The sequence below is a fragment of the Eleutherodactylus coqui genome, chromosome 4, assembly GCF_035609145.1.
Source record: "Eleutherodactylus coqui strain aEleCoq1 chromosome 4, aEleCoq1.hap1, whole genome shotgun sequence".
NCBI classification, from domain to species: Eukaryota; Metazoa; Chordata; class Amphibia; order Anura; family Eleutherodactylidae; genus Eleutherodactylus; species Eleutherodactylus coqui.
Genome location: NC_089840.1, coordinates 181,408,491 through 181,432,297, shown reverse-complemented (window position 1 = coordinate 181,432,297; position 23,807 = coordinate 181,408,491). Strand labels below are relative to the sequence as shown.

The 23,807-nt window shown below is 43.2% G+C and overlaps 1 protein-coding gene across 1 annotated transcript in view; it reads left to right on the top strand.

Moving 5' to 3' along the window:
- The first annotated feature begins 11,152 nt into the window (after nucleotides 1-11,152).
- LRIT1 (leucine rich repeat, Ig-like and transmembrane domains 1) overlaps nucleotides 11,153-23,807 on the top strand; it is a 54,676-nt gene continuing 42,021 nt past the window's right edge. The window contains exon 1 of the mRNA XM_066598734.1: nucleotides 11,153-11,274. Coding sequence (XP_066454831.1) covers nucleotides 11,153-11,274 — 122 coding nt within the window. The remainder of the gene's footprint in view (nucleotides 11,275-23,807) is intronic.

Sequence of the window (23,807 nt, the reverse complement as noted above, 5' to 3'; positions counted from 1 at the left end):
TATAGGCAGACCCCTGTAACATTTCTGTAGCCCATACATGCTTTCAGGATCCTCCTCCTCCTTCTGCCCATACACGCTGAACAGATGAGAGGAAAGCAGCACGGGTACCCTCTGCAGTGTGGCCAGCTGTCTCTTCCCCCTCCTCCTCCCCCTCCTCCTCATCCTCCAAAACGCGCTGAGATATAGACATGAGGGTGGTCTGGCTATCAAGCGACATACTGTCATCCCCCATCTCCTGTTCCAACCACAAAGTGTCGGCCTTTATGCTTAGCAGCGAACTTCTCAGCAGGCAAAGCAGCGGGATGGGAATGCTAATGATGGCCGCATCGCCGCTTACTATCTGGGTAGACTCCTCAAAGTTTCTGAGGACCTGGCAGATGTCTGCCATCCATGCCCACTCCTCAGTAAAGAATTGCGGAGGCTGACTACCACTACGCCGCCCATGTTGCAGCTGGTATTCCACTATTGCTCTACACTGCTCATACACGTGCAGCGTAGAATTCCAGCGCGTGGGCACATCGCACAGCAGTCAGTGCTCTGGCAGCTGAAACCAACGTTGCAGGGTCCTCATGGTGGCAGCGTCTGTGGTGGACTTGCGGAAATGTGCGCAGACGCGGCGCACCTTGCCGAGCAGGTCAGACAAGTGGGTGTAGTTTTTCAGAAACCACCAGATTGAAGACGTGGGCCAGGCATGGCACGTGTGTGAGGCTGCCAAGCTGCAGAGCCGCCACCAGGTTACGGCCCTTGTCACACACGACCATGCCTGGATGGAGGCTCATCGGCGAAAGCCAGAGGTCGGTCTGCTCTGTCAGACCCTGCAACAGCTCGGGTCCGTGTGCCTCTTGTCACCTAAGTTGATTAGTTTCAGCACGGCTTGCTGACGCTTGCCCACCGCTGTGCTGCCGCGCCGCGTACTTCCGACTGCTGGCGACGTGCTCACATTTCTTAATTGAGAGGTAGACCTGGCGGAGTAGGAGGAGGGGGAGGGTTTAGAGGAGGTGGCATAAATGCCGCAGATACCAGCACCGAGGAAGGAACCGCTATTCTGGGTGTGGGTAGGACGTGAGCGGTCCCAGGCTCTGACTCGGTCCCAGCCTCCACCAAGTTCACCCAATGTGCCGTCAGAGATATAGTGGCCCTGCCCACCAGCACTTGTCCACGTTTCCGTGGTTAAGTGGACCTTCCCAGTAACCGGGTTGGTGGGGGCACGATTTATGTTGCGGGAGATGTGCTGGTGTAGGGCGGGGACGGCACAACGGGTAAAATAGTGGCAACTGGGGACTGAGTGATGCAGGACGGCCGCCGCCATCATGTTTTTGAAAGCCTTCGTTTCCACAAGCCTGTACCGCAGCATCTTCAGGCTGAATAATTTGGCAATGTGCACGTTTAAAGCTTTTGCGTGCGGGTGCGTGGCGGAGTATTTGCGCTTTCGCTCCAACGCTTGTGTTAGCGACAGCTGAACGCTGTGCTGAGAGACATTGCTGGATGGAGTGGAGGACGGTGGAGGTGAAGCTGTCGGTGCAGGCCGGGAGGTGCTCGTGCCTGTGTCCTGGGAGGGGGATTGGATCTGTGTGCCAGGTTGTCGCACAGGGAAAGGGGCAGTGGTGTGACCCGGAGGCGGTGAATGGCCTTCGTCCCACCTTGTCGGGTGCTTGGCCATCATATGCCTGCGCATGCTGGTGGTGGTGAGGCTGGTAGTGGTGGCTCCCCAGCTGATCTTGGTGCGACACAGGTTGCATACCACTGTTCGTCGGTCGTCCGCGCTCTCACTAAAAAACATCCACACCTTTGAACACCTAGCCCTCTGAACGGAGGCTTGCCACGAAGGGATGCTTTGGGAAACAGTTGCGGGATTCTTCGCTCTGGCCCTGCCTGTACCCCTGGCCACTCCACTGACTCTTCCAATCTGTCCTGCTGCTGCACTTGCCTCCCCCTCGGAAGCCCTGTCCTCAGTAGGCTTAGCAAACCAGGTGGGGACAGTCACCTCATCGTCCTGCTGCTCTTTCTCTGAATCCTCTGTGCGTTCCTCCCTCGGACTTACTGCTCTTACTACTATCTCACTGACAGACAACTGTGTCTCATCATCCTCATCCACAAAAAGCTCTTGAGACAGTTGACGGAAGTCCCCAGCCTCATCACCCGGACTCTGGGAACTTTCCAAAGGTTGGGCATCGGTTACGACAAACTCTTCAGGTGAGAGAGGAACCGTTTTTTCCCACTCATGGCACGGACCCGAGAACAGTTCCTGGAAATCTGCCTGCTCAACAGAATATGTCATTTTCATGGAGTGAGGAGGCTGGGAGGAAGGAGGAGCAGCAGCCAGAGTTGCAGTCCCTAGGCCGGGAGTAGTGAACTGCGTAGAAGACTGGGTGGTCGATACATTGCTGGATGCGTTTTCTGCCATCCACGACAGGACCTGCTCGCACTGCTCTGTTTGTAATAAAGGTCTACCACGTGGACCCGTAAATTGTGATATGAAGCTGGGGAGCCCAGAAACTTGCCTCTCTCCTAATCCTGCAGCAGCCGGCTGTGATTCACCACGCCCAGGAACTAGGCCTGTGACCACACCCTCACTTGGACGCCCGCGTCCTCGACCCTTACCCCTACTCCTCATCAGGGCGGATTAAGAATAGAGCAGGACCCAAATAAATTACCCCACTGTACAGCACTGACAACTGTGGCTTAATTCACCGCACACAGAGACTTGTAGATAGCTGAGGCTCTATGCTGCTATTTCCCTGTAGAAGCAGCTCTGTCCCTAAACTCTGCGTTATGCACTGCAGGCTGAGAATGCTATAACTGCAACACTGGGAAAAGGCCTAGATGTGTAATACAAAAGTTGGTGCACTACTGCACCCAGACAGCCACAACTATAATGCACACAGTGAGATGTAGCCCTAAGAAGGACTGTTGGGGTTCTTGCATAGAGGATCAGGAGTCCTGTAAAACTTTCCCTATATAGGCAGCTCTGTCCCTAAACTCTGCGTAATACACTGCAGACTGAGAACGCTATAGCTGAAATGGCCTGCACAGCCCGAGATGCTTAAAAAAAAAATTGGTGCACTACTGCTCCTAGCCAGCCATAACAGTATTGCACACGATGAGGAGTAGCCTTAAGAAGGACCGTTGGGGTTCTTGAAGACAAGATCCAACGCTAACACTATCCCTGTATAAGTAGCAGCACTTTCCCTAACCTCTGCCAGCATGAGTCTGAGGCGAACCGCGGGCGGGACCAGTTGAACTACTCGGCAGTCACCTGATTGGCCCAGCCACTCACTACTGTGGGGGGGAGGGGGAGAGGGCTGGCACGTCACAGCAGGCAGTGGTAATGCCTTCCCCGCATGTTTATTGGCTAGAAAATGGTGCTAAACATGTGTGGAAGGAAATGCATTTGTCTCGAGTACCGTGTGGTGTTCGACTCGAGTAACGAGCATCTCGAGTACCCTAATACTCGAACGAGCATCAAGCTCGCTCATCTCTACTAATAAACTTTTAGAGTGCTTCTGTCTATTTAAAAAAAATATATAGAAGGATACAGTTATAGTCTATAATCTAGAGGGGTAATGTCCATTTTTCACCACTTTGCTAATTTTGCAGCATTTGGAAGGCCTTGGTACACAGTGTCAGACTGGGTTATCTTGGGCCTACCAGAGGGTTTACCTTTCATCTATACAGAATTAAGTATCTCTGAGGTCCAGCCAACTCTAGATCAGATGTTGCACTTTTTGTCCTCCACCAGCAGCACCAGTGATATACATAGAACTCATATCTTCTATAAGACAACTTTTATAACACGGTGGGCTTAGATACAGTGGCTCAGCTCTAGTATACCTCTAAATAATGCAGACACAATATAATAGTGAGATATCACTTTTACACAGTGATAGTGATTACAATGCAGTTACTCTCAGTGATCACAGGAGAAGCGTTTCTGATTGATAAAGAGCAAATCGCTAGTCGAAACATTGCTTTTTTACTATGGGAGAATAAACTTTCTTTGGATTATTTGCACCTATTGATGCTGCCACCTCTATCTTATTTGGCGTTTCTGATTGGTGATGTCCACTTTCCCTTTTCTTCTCTATCTGGGCCCAGACTGCCATGAAGACTTCTTCCAGCCACAACTCATCTCTGCAAACTCTCCCTATCCCGCTACTAGTCCTTCCTCTCAGCACCTTCCCATAGTAATAGTATCCCCTTCTGTGGCTTTTTTTAGTAATATTGCCCCCTCTGTGGCCCTACTTAACAATGATACCTCTGTGGCCCTATTTAGTTACAGTGCCCTTTCTGAGGCTTCACTTATAGTGCCTTCTTGTATCCCCTCTTGGTAATATTGCCCCTTCTGCAACCCCTCTTAGTAATAATGCCTCTTCTGTGCCTACCTATAAGCAGTTGTGCTCCCCTCTTTAACCCCTCCTAGTAATAGTGCTCCTTCTGCAGCCTCTCTAAGTAATAGTGCTCTTCTGTGGTTCCCTATAAGTAATTGTGTTCTTCTATGTGGCCACTCTTAGCAATAGTGCCCCCTATGTGACCCCTATTAGTATGTTTCCCCTTATGTGGGCCCTCTTAGTAATAGTGCCCCCACTCCCAAAACTCCTATTACCATCAGTAGAAGCGTCTTCTCACTTGCATTTTGCTATAGACTAGTGCCAGGCAGCTTTCTTAATAGCCCAACGCCTGCCTTATACTATAAGTGCAGGAGACAGGGAGGAGTAGTCTAGAGAGTCACATGGCATCAGCCTGTAGTATAGTGTGAGTGAGGAGGTGCTTAGATTACTGGTAGCCAGAGTTTGGGGAGTGTGGTCTCTATGAGTTGGTGGGCAATTGACCCTGGGCTTCCCAGAAGATGCACAGTCTGCCCCCTCCGGTGGTAGATCTGAGCTGGTCAGATTTGTTTTCTTGTGACCATCTGGGAGAAGGAGGCTAGGAGTTTCAGATATAAAGAAATAACTAACCAAGGTAAGACTAGCTCACTTATATATACCGACGGGGACAGCTGCATAATGAATAATTTAAAAAGTCACCGCAGTGACTTTTTAATAAATTTGGCATATTTAGGTAGTAACGAAATGAGCAGACAGACATTTGCACTATTACTTTCTAATCCACATAAAAAGTGTTCTAAATTTACTCTCCAATGGAGACCACGTTGGAGTAATAATGCTAAAATGCCGCATAACATATTCTGATGGCACAGCGTCTACCAAAAACTGCTGGTAACTGCATTATGAATGTGGCCAATGACAGAGGTAATGATTCAGATTCAAATTACACTCCCTTTTCCTGATATTTCACTAGTGTTCTCATCTCAGTTACTTTGGATACCTACCCGAGTGCTGTCAGTTGGTTTTGGGGTTCTAATAGGAATAAATAAAAATGATTTTCTTTAGCAGCAATCTAGACAATTCCACAGGACTCAGCCAAATTCGAAGCTGTGAAATTCCACACCAAAATCTGCAGGTCCAACTAATTTTGATGCAGAACTGTAGGCAGATTTTAAACCATTTTCAATTCTGCATCAAAATACGCAGGCAGCCTGGGGAATTTCGTGCAGAGTTAACCCTTTTTTTTGGATTCAGGGTTTCCTAGGGGGCTTTCTCTTTCTGCCATTATACAATGGTGCCGTCTGCTGGCTAGAGCCAGTACTGCGGTATGGGACATGCTGGAGAGGCACCCAACAACAGAGCGGCCAGTAATCTACAGTAAGAATACCCTGCCGGACGTCTTCCGACATTGGAGCCGAACAGCCTTCAATCAGAATGTCTTCAGATGTCAGACCGTGGATTGGAAAGGGTTAATTGCAGCTTCCGGTGCATCATGCGGCCTATTCCGCTCTATGTGAAAGGCCCCTAATTGGTATGGAGATGGCGCAAGCAAATTAACATTGAGTCTATATTTATGATGTCTCCCGTGGTCAATACTGGTCTAATATCCTGTACTGTAGACTTTTGCCCCGTAGCATGGAAACTCTACCAAATTTAGAGCAACATATTTTCATTTTAAACCGTAAGTACCACAGCCAATTTTGCCCTTATAGTATAGTGATATTGGGTTTATTTGGGTTTTTTCATCCCTGCCTTCCAATAGCCATAACTTTTTTTTTCTATCAATATTGTTGTATTTTGGTGTACAGATAACTTATTGATTAATTTTCAATAACTTTTTTGGGGGAGATCAGTAAAAAAACACACAAATTCCACAATTCTTTTTTCTTTTCTTCTACAGCATTTACCGTGCAGTATAAATAACACATTAACTATTCCGCAGGTTGATACTATTACAGCAATGCCACATTTATATTCATTGTTTTTTTTTCTTTCTACTTTTTCACAATAAATAACACTTTGTTTTAAAGAAAATTATTTGTGCTTGTGACTATATTGAGAAACACAACTTTCTTTATTTTGCTGTGGAGAGAGCTTTTTTGAGAACTGTTTTTTTTTTCAGGATAAGCTGTGGTTGTCATTGTTACCATTTTGTAGTGGTAAAACATTTTGATTAGCTTTTATTCCATTTATTTGTGAGGCGAGGTGAATAAAAGACCGCAATGGCATTCATTGTGCAGGTTAAATAACATGATAACTGCATAGTGTGGGTCACTATGGACACAGAAACACCAATTACCGTATATACCGGCGTATAAGACGACTTTTGAACCCCGAAAAATCTGCTCTGCAGTCGGGGGTCGTCTTATGCGCCGGTAATACAAAAAAAAAAAAAGTGTAAAAAAAAAAAATTTTATTACTCACCTCCCACGGCGTCCTGTCGCGCTCCGGCAGGATGTCGCTCGCTCCGGCAGGCTGTCGCTCGCTCCTCGTCCCCGCCGCAGCATAGCTTTCTGAATGCGGGGCTTGAAATCCCCGCTTCCAGAAAGCTAATACACACGCCAGCAGCCATGACAGCATTGAATGGCTGTGATTGGCTAAAGCACACGTGGCTTCAGCCAATCACACTATTCAATGACATCATTGAATGGCTGTGATTGGCTGAAGGCGCACGTGTTAGCAATCACACCCATTCAATGATGTCATTGAATAGTGTGATTGGCTGAAGCCACGTGTGCTTTAGCCAATCACAGCCATTCAATGATGTCATGGCTGCCGGCGTGTGTATTAGCTTTCTGGAAGCGGGGATTTCAAGCCCCACATTCAGAAAGCTATGCTGCGGCGGGGACGAGGAGCGAGCGACAGCCTGCCGGAGCGAGCGACATCCTGCCGGAGCGCGACAGGACGCCGGGGGAGGTGAGTAATAAAATTTTTTTTTTTTTCTCCACTGAATACCGGCGTATAAGGTGAAAGTTGGGGGGTCGTCTTATACGCCCCGTCGCCTTATACGCCGGTATATACGGTACTTGCTTTTTTATAATTTTTTTTACATAATAAGGGCTTATTCACACGGGCGTATTTTTCCTCAGTATTTTGTGAGCCAAAACCGAAAACCTTTTTTATGGCATGCAACAGCAAAATCAAAAGCAAAAATGAAAATAAACTGAATGGCCAACAGAGTATCAAGGATAGGTGGAGGGAATACACAGAGGTGCAGGTAAATGCCTGGACCATTGCGTGAGGTGGAGCCTGTGCATTTGGAGCCCTCCATTATGGAGTCAGAAGTGGTTATGGCAATAAAACAATTAGCCAAAAATAAAGCGCCAGGCATAGATAACATACCGGCAGATCTATTGCTGCCAGTACCAGTGAACACCATCACGGCACTGTACCAGGCAATATGGGTATCAACACAATGGCCACAGGACTGAAAAAGATCTGTCTTTATCCCTCTACCAATAAAAGATAAAATGGACATAGAAGAATTTGAAATCAGGGTGAAACTAGGTGGAAGAAACATCAACAATCTCTGTTATGTGGATGACACAACTCTGCTTGCAGAAACAGAAGCTGGGCTGAAGCAGCTGATATGTAAGATTAAAACTGAAAGTGAAAAAATGGGCCTCTACCTGAATTTAAAGGCTACAAGGAGGCTGTAGAATACATGGAAACTTCATCTTCTTTGGTTCAAAAATTGAGCAGGCTGGAGAATGTATTCCAGAGATAAAATGTATTATAGCATTGGAGCGAAGTGCAATGCTAAACATGGACAAAATCTGGAAAAGTAGGGATATCGACACAGCAACTAAATGCAGGATAGTATAAACCATTATTTTCCCCATAGCCATATATGAATGTGAAAGCTGGAAAAAGGCTGATAGTAGGAGGATTGATGCATTTGAGCTGTGGTGCTGGCAAAAGCAGCTGCATGTGCCCTGGATGGTGAGAGTAATAAACAGAGAAATCCTGAATCGTATAAGACCCGATATATCACTGGAGGACAACATAACCGGACTCAGGCTCACGTATTTTAGCCACGTAATGAGTCGCTTGAAAAATCTCTAATGCTTGGACAGATCAGTGGCAAAAGAAGACCTGACCGCCAAAGGACATGATGGCCGATACTGTCAAAGCTGATACTGGCATGGATATCACACAACTGAAAGAAGCAGTGCAAAACCGAAAAACATGGAGGGAGCTCACCTTTAGGGTCGCCGAGGGTCGTGAACTACTAAACAACTGACAACAACACATAGGTTTATATTACATGGTCTGTATGTAATTTTTTTTGGCCACAAGTTTTCAGTTTATTTTTCAGATTTCTTTTAAACTTACTATGTACATTATTTCATGTCAATGTTAGTTCGTGTTTGTATAACGGTTCATTGAACTTTAAGCAAGACTTAAAGCAAGACTGAAATGGCAGAATAACAGAATAACATAGCAAAGAAATTCCATTATACAGGAGTAGGAGCATCTCAATAGAATTTATATTATGGAGACATATAATAACCTTACATCTGGGGCATGAGGAGAGGACAACCACGGCCTCCACACATCTTCAAAGCACTCAACTATATCTTCAGTGTTTCAATTTGAGAGATTTTCATACTTGAAATTACCCACGTCTTTCCCGGAATAGGAAGGATTAATGCTTTGAAAATGATTATACTTCCACACTCTTTTGCACCCTTCCTATTCCTGTTCCCATTCGAGATTTAATGTCCTTACAAAAGGAGGTGTTTCATTTTATGTGGAGTCTCTCCAAATTCTCTCTGAAATAAGTAGAAAGGTCCTCAGAAATATGCTGTTGAGTAGTGAGTCAGGATTCGTTTAGCCCCCACCGAAATGGGATAGTATGGTGATCTACAAAATAAACTCTGCAAAGACTAATTCATGATCTGACTATGAACAATGCACATGATGAGCGTAGAACAAATTATGAAGGGTGACAGTGTTAATGAGTATCCAATTAATCCTAGTGTAATGTTGATGAGAGGGGGAAAAATATGAGTAAAGGCCCATTGACATGGAACGATGATCGCTCAAAATTAGCTCAAACGACAGTTTGAGTGACAGTTTCGAGTGATCATCTTTGCATAACGCTAAGTAGCTCAGAGAGCAATACAGCTGTTTTGTATATGCAAACAGCTGCTTTGTTCTTGGCACTTTCAGCTGGTGTCCCGCTGAGAACTTAACCTAGTAGAGACCCATTATGTTCCCTCCAGACATTAATAGGACATTGGTAGTCCACAATATAACAAATAGTAACAATTAGTTCACACTTTTAAACATTTCAAAATACATAACACAATGTTATTTTCATCTGGTTAGTAGGTAATATTTACCCTGGTTTAGTTTGATGGTTTTCAGGTGCTCAGGCTGAACATTGAGTCAAGCAGCTTAAATAGTAACAACAAAGGAGAAGAGCCGTCTTGTTAAAAACACTTCTTTTATTCCAAAAAGTTCATAAAACTACATAAGGTAGTTACCGTGTAACACCATGTCTACGCTCAGTGTAGACATAGTGTTACACAATACCTATCATTTGTAATTTTATGGACTTTTTGGAATAAAAGAAGTATTTTTAAGGAACTGGCTTTTTTTTCTTTGTTGTCACACTTTTATAAGCAGGCGTGTTACATGACGGCATGTATATCAACCCACTTATTTACAAAGTGATCCCTCTTCTTCTGTAAACCACTGAAATGCTGTGGTCAGCATTGACCATTGCATCTAAGGGTTACATGGCTGGAATTGAAGTTATCTGCTATCCTAAGGCCTAATGCATATGAGCGCATTTGCATTGCGGAATCTGGAGCGGGCGTCTACCTCCGGATTCCGCAGCAAATACTATTCATAGACATGCCATTAAAAATCGCTTTTCCATGTCCACGGGCGGAAATCAAGAGCATGCTGCGATTTTCCTCCCAGATGGAAAATCGCAGCATTCTCTCTTTGAGCACGGATTTCAAGTGGATGGCTTCCATTGAAGTCAACAGAAGCTGAACAATCCGCGGCCCATCCGCAGCATGGCACAATCTGTACTGTGCATGTGCTTGGCACAATTTATACTTTGCATGTGCCCGGCGTGCTGGCCAGCACATCCGCAGCACAGATACAGATAGGCACCTGGGCACCCGGTCAGTTTCTGCTGCAGGATCCCGCATGCAGAATCGTACCCGGCCATGTGAATGAGGGCTAACTCTCCTTTGCTACGATTAGGATAAACACTCAGGGTTTGGGATAAGGATATCAGAAGGAATGTATGTTTTTTTTTTAAAAGATATTTTGTATTGCGTCATCTTGCAAAGATACATAATAATTAAGGTAAAACAAAAACAAATGAATGATGCTTTAACATGCTCCTTTTTGTTGATTCTCTAGAAGACAAACCAGTCCAATTCTCTGTTAATCTGGACCCTGATGCAATTGATGTTCTCATTATTAAAACAGAGTTATTTACATTTGTATATGGCGTTTGAAAAAAGAGCAGATAAAATATAAGCTGATAACGTCCCTAAAATGACATTTCTAATAGACATTTTATATAGATATTTCATCATTGTAATCACATAGCACTGTGACTTTCTTTCGTAGCAGCTTAAGATAGACGCTTTCCTATGACATTCCAGGAAGCAATAGGCAGCGACAGGAAAATAACCAAGTCCCCTCACTAATCCCCTATCCTATTTTATCTGATGGACTGAGCTGCAGCTAAAGCATCCGTCTGCGGCTGGAAGTGGAAGACACTTAACAAGATGTGACCAGGTGCAGCCTGCGAATATATCCAGGTTCCCAAAGGTGCTACTCATGGTTAGTTCACCATGTGTGTCTCTTTGGTCATCTTTGGTTGCCTGGTGTTTGGAAGTCTTCCTTTCTTTTGCTTGTCCTGTCCATCTCAGTGCAGCTGCACTTTCCACTCACTTGGCGATGGATCTAAATCAAGGTATGTCACCCCGGTGTCATGCGACCGTACACCTATCCTTTATCATTCTACCTCATTTTTTCAGTGTGCAGTTATTGCTTGTTTGCTATTTATTATTCTCCTCATTCGATTTGTGCTGCCACTTCCTGTGGCCAAAGGATTAACTTCTGAGCAGTTTGTAATCTGATTTCAAAGAAAGCATTGAATGCCTTCTGTGCCGCACAGAAACTGTACATTTATATAACTTATGCATCAGGAAAAATGCAGGAGCTACTGCAAATAAATAGTACATGTAATGCCCTATTACCACCCACACTGAAATATTGTAGTTATTTAACAAGTAAATGGTTTATTAAGACATTTAGGATAATTAATTATATATATTTTTTTCCTATTTACCTGAATATTCCTTTCCTGTCTCCATCATGATGTCATGATGTCATACTTGAAGTATGGAGCCTCTGTGCACTGCTATTCAGACTCTGCATATATGGAGACATTCTCCCATAGAAGCATACATGTTGAATGTGAACATACTATACACAGTGTTGAGTTCAGCACAGCATGCCAGTTTTCTTTTGTCACATTTTAATGGAAATACAAAATAATAGGAATAATTAGGTATTGCGGTTTATTATTGCTCTCTGTAGAATAGAGCTATAATATGGACATGTGAATCTGTGCTGATTGTATTCTATAAATATTACAGCCCCAAATTCTATAATTTCCTTTTAATAATATATCTAATGATGGAAGCATTGTCATTAAATGTATTGATAAGATTTGCTTAATGTTTTTACTGCCCTTCAGAAATTCATACATCCGATAGAGTATGCCACATATGCCTGTGTAAATATTGACACAAAGAGCATTAAGGCCCCATAGAATTACGTCTCCATACAAGATTGTGCAGAGCCGTAATGTACTACTATGCACGAGCCCTTGCAATGCCATTCAGAAAGTACTATACGAAAAAGTTAAGCCTATATAAAAGTTTTAATGAATGCCACAACTCTGATCGTTTACAATCCCAAAATGTTTATAATTTAATTTTAAGTAAAGCACGTTGTAATGCCAGCGTGAACACCGGAGAAACTTCTTGATTGTTTTGTGGATAAACCCATCCAATTGAATGTTACTTGTTTGTTTTGTGGTCTAGTTATTGCAGACCATTTCTAAGTATGATTCACTTCATGATCGCAGGAAAAGTTCTTTATCTGTAAAGTAGTGTGACAAGTGAATTTCTGCTATGCTAAAAGACTCTACGCTATATTAGTTTTATTACGTTTTCCAGTATCTGTATGTCTAGGTGGCACACACAACAACCATTAATTCAATCAAAAGGTGCTTTACTGCAATTAAAAACAAGTCACCAGTCTATTTAATTACCATAGTGACGACGGGAGAGAAGGTCACTACAGCCCAAGCTGCCAATAACTCTAATTGATGTTAACCCATCTACATTATGGTCTATGGCTCTTTTGGACTTAAGCCCAGCATGCTGTCAAGTATTAGATTCTAATTGGCATAATACTACAGAGAATAATGTATGAAATCAGGTATCACATACAGATAGCATTTTAAACAGTAAGGGACAAATTATATTTCATCTTTATTATATCATAATTGTGTTTTGTTTCGGCTAAAGCTGGCAACACATGGGGGAATTTTCAGAAGCAATATGGCTATCTTGGCAAGGATCTGCAGAATGAGATGAGTGCATTTGATAAAAAGGAGATTTTGATCGCATTAGGATTTTTCCCATATGTTGCAAGGTCTTTTTTGTGAAGACCCCTTTCTCTTCCAGGCATTGGATGTTTGTGTGTACCAGCAGTGCATAGGGAGTCTGAAGCCAGATATCCTGCGGCTAGTCAGAGATGTACCTCTCTGGCTGAAGACACATTCACCTGTTACATTTTTAGTCATTGTCAATTCTGTACAATTCCCTTCTTTTGGGGGTCATCTTTTCTGCTTTTCTTTAATAGGAACCTCCAACACTTCTGATTTCGTCAGGAATTAAAGGGTGGATTCACGTATCGCACACTTGTTGTGGACGTTTGGTTGCAGAATCTCAGTGGGATTCTGCAACAAAGTACATTACAATTTATTTAGTGAATGAAGTTTTACCAAGCCGCATTTATTGACAGCGTCAAAAAAAAAAATTGTTTCATTAATTGCAACACAATCCAACAAAATGGCATGTAAAATATGTGGATTTCATTGTGTGCATATTTTTAAGTTGGTTTCACAATGTGATTTTTATGTTATGCATAAAACCATCCAGAGCGACATAACACAGAAAATGTGGCATTGTGAATGTGGTTTTAACAATGTAAATTCCCAGTACCCGTTCCTCACAAAAATACATGGTGTATCCTGGCCACTGGAAGCACATGGGTTTTACTGCTAATTGCTTGCAACTGTACTAAGCAACATAGTATGCTAGTCTGAAAAAAGACAAATGTCCATCTAGTTCAGCCTGTTTCTGACCCCCCATGTTGATCCAGAGGAAGGCAAAAAGCCCCCCATGAGGCAGAAGCCAATTTACCCCACCCTTGATGAAACCTTCTTTCCTCTAACTGTTTTGAAAGCCTCTCTGGGTATTCCAGTCTTCCCATTCCGTTTATTAATTTATTTGCCCTTCTTTGACCGCCCTCAAGTATTGCAATGTCTTTCCTGAGCACCGGTGACCAGAACTGTACGCAGTATTCCATGTGGAGCCTGACAAGTGTCTTATATAGTGAAAGAATAATGTTCTCGTCTCTCGCCCCTATACCTCTTTTAATGCACCCCAAGACTTTATTTGCTTTTGCAGCAGCTAACTGGCATTGATTACTCCAGTTAAGTCTATAGTCTACTAGTACCCCAAGGTCTTTTTCCATATCACTTTTCCCTAGCAGTACCCCATTTAGTGTATATTGGTGACATCCGTTTCTCCTGTCCATGTGCATAACCTTACATTTGTCAATATTGAACTTTATTTGCCATTTTTCCACCCAAGCCCCCAGCTTGTCTAGGTCCATTTGCAGCCGTAGATTGTCCTCTGTTTTAATTCGTAATTATTAACTATTAATTATCTTGTATTATTTCATATCATCTTCAAATATTGATATTTTACTGTGTAGTCCTTCTATCAGGTCATTGATTAATTTATTCAACAAAATGGGGCCTAATACTGAACTCTGTGGCACCCCACTAGCAATGGTGGCCCAATCAGAGTATGAACCATTAATTAAGAGATTATAAAGCCTGCTAAGTCATGATAAAGGTAGGTTCACTCTTGTCAGAGTTGTTTCACACATTAGTGCAACTGTTCCATATATCTAAATGGAGTCTGTAAAAATGCATTCACATGCTGCAGATGTGTGAAACGAACTTGCAGTTGCAGATACAGGGGGTGGACAAAAATATGGAAACAACATATGAAACGCATGGGATTTTAGTCATTAGCACTGAGGTGCCTTTTTGACCCCTACCCGCTTCACCTCTTGCCCTACTTTGGGTGGTTTTGGGAGCCAGCTGGTAACAGCAGCTGAGTGGCTTAAACCCCTGACCAATGGAACCTTGTTGCTTGGGCAAATATTCACTTTTGCCTGGCAGCATCTGCTTCCTATATCCTACACTTAAAATCAGTCACTACATGTCTTATTGAAATATGATTTATAATCCCATGTAATTTAACGCATACATTTTGTACAGTGTTTCCATATTTATGTCCACCCCCTGTATTTCTGCAACTAATCTGTCTATCTGTCTTGCGTAAATGAGCAAAACAATAAACTTTAACCCCTTAATGATATATTCATCAAAGACTAGTACTGCCCAAAGCTCTGTGACATACAGTATATTTGTGACAATGAGCTCTTGGTGGGAGTAAACATAATTCTGATTCTAGCAGTTGAAGTCATTGGCTACTATGGTCAATGGCAATTACAAACCTGCAGTGTCAACATGCATTAGCTGCAGGCCGATAACGCTCCTCTCGGTTCCCGGCAAGGTCTTCGCGCACGTTCTACTCTCAAGGGTACAACCACTCCTGACCTCCAAGCAGAGACCCCAGCAGTCAGGCTTCATGGCAGGCCACTCCACCATGCATGCCATACTCGCTCATAGGCTCCTCTCAGAAATACATAGAGAATTTAACAAACCGCTCCTTGTCGCATATGTCGATCTTAAGGCGGCGTTCGACTCGGTCGACAGAGAAGCCTTCTGGAAGGCCTTGCATGGCATTGGCATCCCCACATCCCTTCCAAACCTACTAAAAGACATGCATCAGGGCACATCCGCCAAAGTCTGTATCAATGGTTCAACCTTTGCTAGTTTTGAGAGCTCCTCTGGTGTTCGACAGGGTTGTGTCTTGGCTTCTGCACTCGTCTGCAGGGCCATAGACTGGATTCTTCAGTGTATTGTCCAATGTAATGGGGTCACTCTTCTGGAGTACCACTTCACCGACCTGGACTATGCCGAAGATGTTGCACTGTTGGATGTCACATCTAATAATCTGAGACACTCATTGGAACAGTTCGATTTTCAGGTGTCCTGTCTTGGGCTTCACATCTCCTGGCAAAGAAAACAGCTGCAGAATCTAGGAGCTGGCGCAATCCCTCCGGACCTAGATGTAAATGGCCAGAGAGTCGACACTGTCAGTGAGTTTGTGTACCTCGGAAGTTTTCAGCACACAGATAAGAGGACGCTTCTGGACATCCTGTGGAGAATAGCACTGGCAGCCTTGGCGATGAGGTCCCTGGATAAACTCTGGCGGAGGCAGAACATAACCAATATTATGCCAATATTATTGTATGGCTCGGAGACTTGGACCTTGCTGTCGCAAACTCCTGAGCATCTGGAGTCCTTTCACATGCGATGCCAACGCCATATTCTCCGTGTCCATTGGTTTGACTTCATCAGAAACAGCGAGATACAGGCTTGCAAGGGGCTTGAGTCAATCACAAAAACAATAACAAGGAGACGACTTGCACTTTTTGGTCATGTTGCACTCTTGTCAGAAGCTGTTCTGGCCCACAGTGCTCTAACCTCAGCAATTGCTATGAAAATTGAGAGACGACCCCCTGCCAGATGGCGGAGGGCCCCTGGTTTTCCACAGCACTCGTGGGTGCAACAGATAGGCAATGGTACCTCCTCTGACATCAACACCGAATGGAACAATGCTCTCGGTCATGGTCATTCTAGATCAGCGCTACGAACCCTCGTCATCCAAGCGAGATAACTAACTAGTGTCGATAGATTCAGAAGCTCCCTTCATCAACACTGCAATATGATCACAGGGCACTAATAGATTATCATGGGCCCAATAATGGCCCATGGGTCTGCCATTGGTATCTGGCCATTAAGCTATACCAGAGATATGACCAAATAAATTGCAGGTCATTTTTACACTGACAAGCAATAATACTTTGGAATACAACAGAACACGGTTGGCACGCAACAGAACTTTTCTATAACATCAAAGACTTTTACAACAAATAATAGTTCAATAACTAACCCTCTGTGCACTAATAATGGTGAACACATATTGTCACTTATCATGAGTTGCACTAAAACCTGAGCATCATCACAAACAAACTCACTATTTGTGGTGTATGTCATATCAAGTACTTCAATACTACTTTCAGCAGATTAAAGGGATTTTTCAGGACTAAAATATTGGTGATCTATCCTCAAAATAGTTCATCAAATACCAAATCAGTGGGGGTCTGCCTCCTAAAACACCCCCGATCAGCTGTTTGGGTGAGCGCTGAACCTCTTCACTTTATATCAGGCACAGCGCCTTACATTTTCTAGAGGTGGTGCCAGCTATTGCAGCTCAATCCTATTCACTTGAAAGGAACTAAGCTTCACATAGGCCATGTACCAAATAAACATGACATCACAAAAAGAGGTCACAGCACTCGTTTTTTGTTGCAGGTTTTAAATTATGAGCTAATTTTTATTTGATTGATTTGCTTAAATAATTCTCTTTATTCTACTACTAATTAATTCTATCTACAGCATATGTTTATTCTTTTTAATAAGTGGCGATATGTTAGTATTTCTCTCGCTAATTCTCTTTTTACCATTGTATTTTATGTGTAATTTTTGTAATTAATCTGGCCCTCTCATTTATAATATTCCTTGAGCATGAGGGGCCAGTCAGTAGTGTCATGCACCTACACTTGTGTTCTCTCCGGAATTCTACATTTAAAAAACTTGTAGCCCCACTCCTTCCACGCTACTTGTCCTTTTTCCAGATCATGGCTTATCGTTTTCTTTAGCCCTCAGGTAATGAAAACGTTTGCTAACAGTGGCCGTCACTGCTCTCAGCCAATTCTCTTCAGGCTTTCTATGTACTTGACCCCAGACTGTCCCCTAGCATGGTCATTGGTCGCTTCTGCAGTTCATGCTACTTTTAGTCCTTTCCAAATAGCCTCCTGCTGCCAGCTGCTCACAGGGGTTACGGCCCTCCAGAAGCCTATACTCCATAATCGCTGTTCCATGTCCTTGGTGCCCCTCTCAAACACTCTGTATGCTGCATTCACAGCACCTCTCTTCGTATGCCTTGACCCAGGAGTTCCTGTACTCTAGGTGGCTGTTCTACCTGTTGAGCTATCCAGCCCTTTTGATAGCTCCGCTGCTTGACCTTGTTCTTGTTTCCTGCTCCTGATCCACTTTCCTGTTTGGCTCCACCCTATTCTCCCAGATTGGATGTCCTATAAAAGTCCGGCCCTGCTACTTCCTATGTGTGTGATTATTATGCTCTAGGCCCATAGTCAAGCTCCACTACCTGCCTGCTCATCTAAACTGTGACCAATAGTACCCCTGAACTGACCTCTAGCTTCCCCCGTTTACGGTATCTGCCTGCTCCTTTGGACTGCAACTGATACTATGTACTGACCTCTGACTTCCTCTGATTCCGCTACCTGACTGCTCCTTTGTACCACAACTGATACTACCGTGTATCAACCTGTGTCTTCGCCTGACTATGCTACATGCCTGCTCTTTTGTACAACAACTACCTGTGTACTACCTCTGGCTGTGCTGACCTCTGACTTCCCCTGACCATGCTCTGCCTGCATTGGTTACAATACTAAGACTCAGAACCTGAACGGGACTGTTACAGACTGGGCGGTGAACTTACAAGGGTACAGCCTGTTTAGAAGGGCTTGTAAAAACTGGAAAAAGGGAGTGGTTTGTCTATATATAAAATCCTGTTTAAAGCCCACATTACGGATAGACATATGGGACGAAGGTGAACATGTGAAGTCTTTATAGGTGGAAATAGATAGAGTGAAAAATAATAATAATATCCTCATGAGGGTTTTCCATAGGCCACCAAATATAACAAAAGCCACAGAAAAACTATTACTGAGGTAAATAGATGAAGCAGCAAATCACAATGAGGTAATTATTAGGGGAACTTTAACTATTTGCATATAAATTGGGAAGCCAAAACCTGCGGATCTCATAAAGGCAACAAGTTTCTGTTGATTACTAAAGAGAATTACCTTACCCAACGTGTACAGGGCCCGACTAGAGGGACAGCCATTTTGCACTTAATACTAACCAACAGACCTGACAGAATAATAGAGGTGCAGGTTGCGGGGGCAACTGGGAAATAGTGACCATAATATAATACATTTTAACTTCTCTTTCACAAGAGAGTTTTATTAGGGAGCTACAAAATATTAAAATTTAGGAAGGCCAAGTTCGATCAGCTCAGAGATGCCCTTAACCTTATTGATTGGGATAATGTCCTTAAACATGAGAGTACAGACAATAAATGGGAAACATTTAAAAATATCCTAATTAATTACTGGGAGTGGTTCATACCTTACAGGAATAAAATGGTTAAGAATAGGAGGAAACTAATGTGGCTCAATAAGGCTGTAAAGGGGGCAAATACAGCCATGACCACATTTACATCATGTAACACCACATTTTCCTGGGATGATGTGTTCTAGTTGGTACCAGTTCATAACATTAGTTTGCAAGTGTGCATCAAATGCATGTTGTGTGTCATTTTGCATGAAACGCATTTTATCATAAGACACAGTCATTAAACCTGACCTTTTAGAGAAATGAGCAGTACATTTTATAGATGGCTTTTCTTGAAACTGTGCAAAATAAAGTTTCTGTCAAGTACAAACTGTAATGTACCTTTGTGTCCTTTGTGTTGGGCATTGTCACTTTGACATTGACAGTAGCATCAGGGAACTATTGAGTTTTGTGTGTTGATCTTGAATGTGTATCGATTTAAAGGGAACCTGTCAGGAGAAAATAGGCATACAACTTGGCCCCACAATGTAAATCAGCTTGACAACAGTATAAGATGTATCTTTTAAGCAGAGCTAAGTAATTTGACAAAAAGTCAAACTCTTACTTTTATTGCAGTGCTCCAATTATAAAAATGCACCGCCCTCGAGTCAAAGAGACAATGCCCTTATAGCCTTGAGTCAAGACGTTACTGATAAAACCCAGCCTCTTCATCCCTCAGCTGCTACCCCCTTTCCTTCCAACATCAGTACTTGCAGTTTGGAAATTCTGCGTGTGTGCTGTGCGTCTCTGCTGCTTTACCTTTCTGCGCATGTGCAGTGCACCAGTGAAGCCAAGGCATCTACACCTTGCTTTACAACACATGTACCGGAAGATGAAGCAGCAGAGACGCACAACACATGTGGGGAATCTAAACGTCTGTGAGTATGGTGGCCCAGAGTTAATGGGGTCCCCTCCAGAATGTTCTATGTTTGTCTCGTGCACTGTCTTGTTTGTGGAATGTGAGTAAAAAAGATGAAAAAGGAGGGTGGAGCAAGACCCAGTAAGAGAGGTGAAATAGTTCTGGAGTACAAAGTGTTTCAAATGATGGAGGTGCTGCCAACCAGATGACGCTCCACCAAGGTGGGCATGAGTATAGCGAAAAGAGTGTGGAAAATACTGGTGTGAAGGTTCAACACTATAAGCTACTAGAAGATTAAAGTCCAATATAAGATAGTGAAAGCACTTCTTTTTTATTGTTTAGCAAAATAAAAAAACAGCAAGTGAAAACGCGTTTCATCGGTTTGGCTGGATTAAACATGGCAGGATGCCTGGGGATGACACAATTCCAAAGGTTTTTGGATATGCCAGAGGTCCTGTATGTGACAGGAAGACAGGGAGGAAAGAAGTGCTTCAGCATTTTGTTTGTGGAATGCATCAGGTTTATGTGTATTGGATGTCTGCAGGCATGAAAGGGTTAATGTCTGGTATGTTCTGTACTGTCTGAAAATTGTATCATTTTGTCTGTTCATGGATTGGTTGTTGACCATGTGAAGTATGTTCAATTTATGTTGTTGAATGAGAAGTCCAGAAGCAGAATCACCGAGGAAGAGGCAGCAGAATCACTGAGGAAGAGGCTGCAGAATCACTGAGGAAGAGGCAGCAGAATCACTGAGGAAGAGGAAGCAGAATCATTGAGGAAGAGAAAGGAGAATCACTGAGAGAGTGCAGAGTAAGCAGTCAGAAGAGTTGAAAGGAGCATGGAAGAGTCAGAGAAGTGGTCCGTTGTCCCTGCCTGGGCCTAGCCTTAGCCTCCATCTCCAAAGGAGTGAATGTACCCACAATGAGAGAAACACGTTGAAACCGTATGAGTCTGGAGAGAGGGAAAGGAACCGCTAACAAGCGAGAAGTGTGAGTGACTGGCAGGAAAGAGTGAAGGAGAGTTACTGGGACAGTTAATACCTACAGATAACTGGGACTGTAGAGATCCAAATACCCAGTGAATCCTCCCTGCATCACTATTGTAAGAACTGTTTGGACTGTTAATATTGATACTTGTTCAGTAAATGAGCAGAACTGAACATTCCTGATTCCTGTTCCTATTTTCTGTTGACAAGTTCCCCTTAATTAAGAACTGTGTATCCAGGTTCTTGTCACTCATTCATGTTCTGCCAATACAACAAACAGTGTGTCTCTCTAACAGCCAATGAGTGTGCTCAACGTTCTACATGAACCTGTTCAGTTCCCCGCCAGTTATTGTAGACTCTGTCGTTTTTGGTCTGTCTTCTTGGCCTAACTCTGAAAGCCTGACCTGATCTTGAATACTTGAATCCTAGAATGGTTTGAATTGTAAGGGACCTCCAGGTTCATCATGTCCAACCCCCTGCTCAATGCAGGATCACTAAATCATCCCAGACAGATGTCTGTCCAGCTTCTGTTTGAAGACTTCCATTGAAGGAGAACTCGCCACCTGCTGTGGCAACCTATTCCACTCATTGATCACCCTCACGGTCTAATATCTAATCTGTCTCCTCCCTTTCAGTTTAATGAATCCTCCCATTGCTTCTAGTCTTTCTTAGAGAATAAGGCTGATCCCTCTGCACTGTGACAACCCTTCAGATATTTTTAGACCGCTATTAAGTCTCTTCTCAGCTGTCTTTTTTGCTAGCTAAACATTCCCAGATCCTTTAACCGTTCCTCATAAGTCATGGTTTGAGGACTTCTCAACATCCTCATATGTCTTCTCGGAACTTGTTCCAGTTTGTCGATGTCTTTTTTAAAATTAGACACAATATTTCAGATGACATTCACTAAAAAAATGTAAGAATGCAATGCCTGATGCAAAGCAGACACAATGGCCACAGAGCAGGCACAGTCACCACAGGTACAATCACAAAAAAAATACTGATACACACAATAAAATGCGGGTCGCTCCTCCCCAATCAGGGCTGGGTTGAGTGGGTGACTGCTCATTAGTCTGCATTGAACAAGTAGCTCTTCCATCAGGTATTGCATTTTTGGCTTTTTTCAGTGAATGTCTTTGTTTTTTCCTCACTTCTGTGATTTTAATGTAGGTAATAGTGAGATAGCATAGGTTCTGATGGACACCTTGCCATTGGCCCGACAGCTTATGCGTCTTGGCCAAAATGCAGTACTAACACCCGCGTTTTATTAGTGTGTATCAGTATTTTTTGCATGCAGTTTGCTATAGATTTTGGGGGAGCCCAAGATGTCAGTCAGTGCGGCCCACTTTGGAGATACAGGCCAACCCACTGCCATATCAGTGAGAGTTGATATCCTGTATAGTGGGCCACATCCATCTTTGCTGGCCTCTTTGGTATCGTTCACATGTGCAGGCTATGTTTGTTTGCAGTCGCTCCTCCCCATTTGGGCTGGGTTGAGTGGGTGACTGCACATTAGTCTGCATTGAACAAGCAGCTCCTCCATATCATAGTCTGGCTAACTGCGTTCTCTTAGCGTTTATGGCATTTGCGCCTGCCCTACAGCAATTCTGCCGGTGGCGAATGTGCCTGTGGTGACTTCCTGCTCAGCAGCGATTGTGCCTGCTTTGCAGCCTATCAGGTATTGCACTTTGGGCATTTCAGTGAATGTTTTTTTTTTATTTCACCAGTATTTCAGATTAGGTCTGGCCAAGGAACAGCAGAGGTGGATAATTACCTCACGTGATCTAGACTCTATGCTTCTCTTAATACATCCCAGAATTGTGTTTGCCTTTTTTGCTGCTGCATCACACTGTATCTCATGTTCAGACTGTGATCGATTAGGACTCACTCACATGGATGTATTGTCACTGTGTATTAGGCATGCACGTAATACAGGATGCTAAAACTCCATTGATTTCTACGGGGCCATTTACCCTTGTATTTTTCAACCCCAAGCATATAGGCTAAGGGGATTTAATATATGCAGCAAATCTACATGTTTCATATGCCCGTGTGAGTGAGCCCTTCATATACCCAATATATAGCACTCAGTCAGTTATGACTCCACCTACAATTGCCTTGTCAATCTCATATTTGGTAATTTTTTCAATAAGGATGGTAAAAAATACTTGTCAAATGCTTTACTAAAGTCACGATATACTATATCTACCTCATGTTCCTGATCAACCTAGTCAGTGATTCTGTCATAGAAGGAAATTAGTCTGGCATGACCTGTTTGTTACAAACCCATGCTGGCTGTGGGGGTAATTACTCCATTTTTATCCAAGTACTTGCATACATGCTGTTTAATAATTTGTTCAAAGGTCTTTCCCGGTATAGAAGTCAGGCTTGCAGGCCTGTAGTTTTCTTCCCTTTTTTGACCATAGGGACAACATTTGCTCTTCTCCAATCTTCTGGGACTTCTCCTGTTCTCCAGGAATTTTCAAAAATTACTGCTAGTGATTCAGCAATTACCTCTGCTGCTTCCTTCAGTATCCTAGGATGTAATTATTCATAATAATAATAATCTTTATTTGTATAGCTCCAACATATTCCGCAGCGCTTCATGTGGACCTTGAGACTTGAATTCATTTAAATTACATAGAACAATTATTGTTCAAAAAATTGTTGGATCGTGCAAGATTGAACAATATAGTTTAGTGTAAAAGGACCCTAATTTACATGAATTCAAGTCTCCAGGTCCAGATGAATGACATCCCAGGATACTGAAGGAAGCAGCAGAGGTAACACGGCCAACGTTTAAAGAATTAATGATAGTTCGTTCACTTATCATTCATCATTCATTTTATGCAAACATAAAAATCATTGCTTGCTCATTTTGTGTAAACGGCAATCGATCAG